We start from the raw sequence: 5,968 nt of genomic DNA on the forward strand, positions 1-5,968 counted from the left end.
TAGTGTTGTTTCATAAGTAGATAAATCTCAATTACTATAAAATCATATGAAAAACTAAGTTATATTTTCAATTTATTCTTTGATTGATGTGCCCCTTTCGTGACTCATGTCTCCTTCCCTTTATGAGAGGTTCATCATGTGGATTTGTTGTCAAATTAAAATTGACTCTTCCCACACATTTTAATTTGAAAACCTAGATATATTATTTTTAAAAATCTATAAACATCAACCCTCAATGTTATTATCAAAAAATGTAAAATTTTGGCAGTATCACTTCATTTATGAGTATTATTAATAGCATAAAATATATTATTGTGTTATAATTCCGTAGTTATTGTTTTATTTATGATGTAATTAATTAATACAATAAAACGTAATTAGTTAATAATAATAATATAAAAATCCTTTTCTTAATTTCCAAATCCTTTGCCATAGCGTGCCGTTTCGAGGGAACTCTGTGAAAAGACCATCATTTCGCCATTTTTTCTGTTAAAAGAAATTATTTTTAAAAGCATATAATGAAAAATAAAAAAGAATCTAAAACAGTGGGACCCTTTATTTAAAGCAGACCATGGTGATTAAGCCACGTGGAGGACTGCCCATGTGGCGGAAAGTTAGGTGGTGATCAAATTGTGTGAACAGCTATTTCATTGAAGCTTCAGTTGCGTAGCTAAGGGGGGGCCGACCTTGTGCCTACGTAGAGACGCAAAAGAAGAACCAAAAGTAGCGTAAGCGCCAAAGCCATCCTTGTCTATTCCATCCAACGGCTGTCCAAAAACTTCAGCCTCCACCGTCGATCCCATCCGTCGACCCCTTTGCTGCATTTGTTTATCAGCTTTGTCCCTTAGTCTAGGCGTTGTTTTTGTTGGTTGATTTCTAAGTTGCGATTTCTTGTTACCCCTTTTTTTCTCTTTCTTTCTCTTTTTATGCTTTGCATTTTGATCCTTTGGCTACACCCCCATTGCTGATCATTGCCATTGCCATTGCCATTGCTATGGCTACAATGCTGGTGCCGCCATGGCTAGAGTCATTGCTAAGTACTGCCTTTTTCACAGTATGCAGAAGTCATGGAGATGCAGGTAGGAGTGAATGCAACATGTATTGTTTAGACTGTAAAGGAGATTCATTTTGCTTTTATTGCCGTTCTTCTAAACACAAAGATCATCAAGTAATTCAGGTAATGCTCCAAATTTGGTATCTCATTTCCATGATGTAAAAATAAAACATAAAAAAGAACCATGTTCTGAACACGAACTAGTTTGTGTTTTGTCAGATAAGGAGATCATCATATCATGATGTAGTGAGGGTTACAGAGGTTCAGAAAGTGTTGGATATAAGTGGGGTACAAACTTATGTGATAAATAGTGCCAGGGTTCTATTCTTGAATGAAAGGCCTCAACCAAAATCTGGGAAATTAGGAGTTTCTCATTTATGTGAAATCTGTGGAAGAACACTCTTGGACCCTTTTCGTTTTTGCTCATTGGGTTGTAAGGTTAGCATAAATTAATCCCCCTTAATCTTCTCCATTTTGCATCGCATTATCATCAACATATATCCCTCATTACATGCATATATATAGACATTACCATCACAGCTACCACACACCACATCGATCATCATTATCAATTTCTCACTATAGATGCTTGGATTGAGTAAACAACACAATGGGTTTTTAATCTCATTCGTAATATTAACTTAGCAGCTTGTAGGAATAAAGAGGAATATTGGGAATGCAAGTTTTAACATAGAAGAAGAAGGCATAATAATATCGAAGGAAGAAGAAGAAGAAGAAATGCGTGAAGGGTCACAACGAGACATTAACCCTTCGACGCCTCCCCCACCTCCTTCAAATGCAAGGCGAAGAAAAGGAATTCCTCACCGAGCACCGTTTGGGTCCTAGAACCCAACTACTATCAACTATTTTATATATACCAAATATTCCTTTAATTACTTAACCTTATATTTTCCTTTTGTTTTTTTTTTCAAAAGAGAGGGTACATTACACTTATTTTGGGGTTTTTAATTTGTAAAATTTTCCTAACTAAAGGGAGATGTTAGGGTATTTTAATTTGGTTAGGAAGTCCCAGTAATAAAAACAAAAGGGCAAGTGAGTTTTGGCTTTTTGGAATTGGGGAATTGGGTCCCATTTTACAACAATTTCTTCTATATAAATATTGTAAAGAAGGTCAATAATGTCAAGGATTTAGAAACGTTAATTATTGATAGTTGCAAGGTGCACATTGTAATTATCATGAAATTTAAGGGGATAAAAGAACGCCCAAGTCTTTGTGGAATCCCATTTTTTTGTTTTTATAGTTTTCATGGCTCCACCAACCCACATGGGCCGTTCACATAAAGAAACAAACTTTCTTTTTCTTTTTTATCCTTTCTTTAGTTTGTTAGTTCGTGAAATGGCTAATCAACGTTTCTTTTTAATTTTCCATTTTGTGAATCCATTCGATGTTTTTGTGGTTACTCCTTTTTATCACTCTTTTTTCTTTTCTTTTTCTTTTCACTTCAATAAGTTTTTTTCTTATACAAAAAAACTTCTACAAGATTTACAAAAGGGAGCTATAAGAAAATGTCAAATTTGGAAAAGGTAAAACAAAAATATACAGAAAAATAAAGATGGTTAAATGTTTAATGGACATTATGGAACCTCATCCATTGTCATTGTGCAACCTCCACCATTCTCATTCACAACTATGATTTTTTAAAAAAATATATTTTTAAAAAGTTTGATGTTGCTGTTAAAAAGGTTTTTTTTTAAATAATGATAAATTATTTAGTATATTGTTAATGGAGTTTTTAGTTTTAATAAATAGAGTAAAAGTGTTGATGAGTGTTCTATAAAGTATAGTAAAATATTAAAAATATATTTTTTAAAAAAAGAACCACATGACAATTTTTTAAAGCTGCTTGTATAATAAAACAAAAGTACATTGTCAATGTACCAAAAACTAGGGTTGAGCAAAAAAATCAACCAAACAAAAAATCGACCCGAACCGAGATATTTGGATTGTTTATGGAATGCAAGTTCAAAAATTACGGTTACCCATAACCAAATCAAATTCTAGTTTTTATTAATATATAATTAATTTTATTTTTTATTATCTAAAAACAAAATTTTACATTTAAAATAATTTAAAAATTCTTGAAAATTCTTGTTTTTTAGAAATAGTTATGAAAAAAGACCTTAAAATTTTGTGAAATAATATTCAAAAGCCATAAAGCAAAGCTCATTTTATCAAAATAAGTCTAAAAACCAAAACAAAAATTTAATATGGAAAAATAAAGAATAGAACCAAGTCGAATCATATTATGATGGATAATTCAAGAAATTTAAAAAACCCAACCGAGTCGAACGGATATCACCCCTACCAAATACTAACCCAAAAGTGAATCGTCTATGTTAAACATAATGTTGTAATATAGAAAATTTGCATTAAATGATATTCAAATTCATTAATATTATAATATATGGAATATATCAACTTAAATTAGTATAAAAATAAAAATACTTTATTATAATTCATCAATATTTTAATATATAAAATATAAGTTTTAAATATTTTTTAAACAATCAATATAAAATTTAATTTAAATATATAACTTATATTTTAGATATTAAAATTACATAACTTTAAAAATTATATATTTTTAAAAAATTAAAAGGAAAATGAAAGGAACCCACTTTTGTTGAATCATAAATGAGGATAATAGAAATCAAAACTTATTTTTCAAAAACCAAAAGTTATAAATTGTAGTTTTTAAAAAATACTTTCCAATTTGAAAAACACTTCTCATTTCAAAAGTATTGTTTAGCATTACTTATGTATTGAAAAGTGTCTTTTTAAAAACAATACTAAACGTAACCTTAATAATATAAATTATAGCTACCGAAGCCTTATCTTAAAAGGTAAAGTTGAATTTTGTTATACCCTATGTAGTGAACCTCTGAGAGCACCCATAGAGAGTTTGACACATGTCTCCTAATGGAACCAATGATACCGCAGACCAACAACTAGTTTGCGGACCTTGTAAATGGTTCGTGAACCATAACTTAGCGAACTTCAAAACTATGTATCTTTGCTAAAGCTATATAAGGACCACGTGAAGCCCCAGAGTAATTGATTGCTAATCATCCTAACATGTCTCATCCTAGGACGCCATATCACCGTCACTACCAAAGGCATCAAATAAGACTTCCACATCAACAACCTAAGGACAAGTAGCTAAGTTTGTCCCCCACTATAAAAGTGTCATGCAAAAAGTTCATGTGAGTCTCTCTCTTATATTCACTCTCCCTTTGTAGAATCTTTGAACTCTCTTTACAAAACCATGATTTCCTTCCAACCTTTAGACTCTTTCTATTAATTCCACCTTCATCTTCTTCCTTTGTTCACCTCATTATTTAACAATTGGTGTAGTGAGAATGGATAGGCATGCCATATTTAGGTACCAATGATCCTCCTAGTACTGAGTTTGACCCCACTAATGATCAAGTGGCAGACCCCATTGGTCATAATACTGGAGAAAATATGGAGCAGGCTAGGAAATCGAACAAGGATTCATTGCATGCTCGTTAACAATATCCCTCACAAAATAAGGCAACCCACAAAATAAAAAAAACCCTTACCAACAAAATTATACCACCATTTTTACAAATACCCCACATGGAATTTGTAACAGCCTGCCTGATGAAGTCTTTATATCTGGTTACTATTTGGCGTAGAGTTGCGAAAATAATGGTAGATATGAGTAAGTAAAGTGTTTGATTGGATAAGTATAGAATTATGTTATTGCGCCATTTAGTGAACTCTTATGTTTTGGCGAGGTTTATGGTTTGGGGAACTGTTCTATTAAGTATTTGCCCAACCCAGATACTTTGGGTGAACTTATTAAGTTCGTAGTTGTTAGATTTGTTTATTATTTTAGTATAATAATTTGGTTAGTTAAGTGAGATTTAGTTAGAACAGAACTAGACTACTGTAGATGAAAAGATGTAAATTATGTTAAATGCACTTAATCACGAGAATCAACAATGTTAGTGGAATTATCTGTTCTCCCACTAATCCTTGTCTCCGTGCTTAAGTATATTAGGATAGCGGTGGTCTTTCTAAACACTTTTACGTTTTCATCTTCCTTCTTGATTTACTCTAAAACTCTTTGAAAACTTAAGTTCGAAAAACCTCTTTGAAGTAAGGTTCACAATATTCAACTAAATTATACATTAGTACCAGCTCACTGGTAATTACTGATAAACCTTAGGTTATCCTCAAAGTCATTTACGTGTTCTTTGTTCTGCATGCATAGATGTTAGAATGGTGTGTAAGGAAAGAAACTTCTGGATTCTAAATTAAGTGTTGTTGATTTTTGCATGCATGATCATATTTGATAGATTGATAATATGATATGTTTAATTATCTATATTTTAGCTAAAAAATCTCTCAAAGGTCCAAGTGATAAAGGCAAATGATCTGCTATGTGGATTGTGCTAGAATTTCTAGTGAGTTCCTTTTTACTTTCATGTGTTGTAAGTTTCTTTATTTTATAATTTTTTGCAAGGTAAGTATTCTTCATTTGTAATAAATGAAAAGTGTATATATGGATAATGGTTATCCAAAGTCATCAGTTTGAGTTCAATATGTCTGTGATATGAATTAAGCGTCATTCTTCGTGCTTAAGCCACTACTATATGCTTCTAATATGTATGATACTAAATGATCTGATATGTGTTGATGGATATGAAGAGATATGTTTGTGTAGCCTCCAGCAGATATATTACAAACCGAATTGGTAGATCACGATAAAACATGCTATTCTAAATGAAAATAATATGATGAGTTAAGGGGGGTATGTATGTAAATGAGACTTAAAGATATGCCTCTGATTTTGAATTATGGGTACGTGGCTAGCATGAAGATGAGTTTTTTGAGTTATGTTAAGTTGGTGTACAGTATACGCC

The 5,968-nt window shown here is 31.5% G+C and overlaps 1 protein-coding gene across 2 annotated transcripts; it reads left to right on the forward strand.

Annotated features, from left to right (window-relative positions):
• Positions 1 to 674: 674 nt before the first annotated feature.
• Positions 675 to 2,441, forward strand: LOC107948132 (protein RGF1 INDUCIBLE TRANSCRIPTION FACTOR 1). Of its 2 annotated transcripts, none has more exons than XM_016882599.2 (3): positions 675 to 1,177; positions 1,274 to 1,492; positions 1,703 to 2,441. In XM_016882599.2, exons 1-3 carry the CDS (start codon positions 995 to 997, stop codon positions 1,898 to 1,900), a joined length of 600 nt encoding a protein of 199 aa, XP_016738088.1. In that variant the 5' UTR covers positions 675 to 994; the 3' UTR covers positions 1,901 to 2,441. The 2 variants fall into 2 exon arrangements, with proteins under 2 accessions (XP_016738088.1, XP_040967229.1); XM_041111295.1 differs by having other exon boundaries at positions 681 to 1,177; positions 1,259 to 1,492.
• The last annotated feature ends 3,527 nt before the right edge of the window (positions 2,442 to 5,968 follow it).

The sequence above is a fragment of the Gossypium hirsutum genome, chromosome A04 (genome assembly GCF_007990345.1).
Source record: "Gossypium hirsutum isolate 1008001.06 chromosome A04, Gossypium_hirsutum_v2.1, whole genome shotgun sequence".
Taxonomy (NCBI): Eukaryota; Viridiplantae; Streptophyta; class Magnoliopsida; order Malvales; family Malvaceae; genus Gossypium; species Gossypium hirsutum.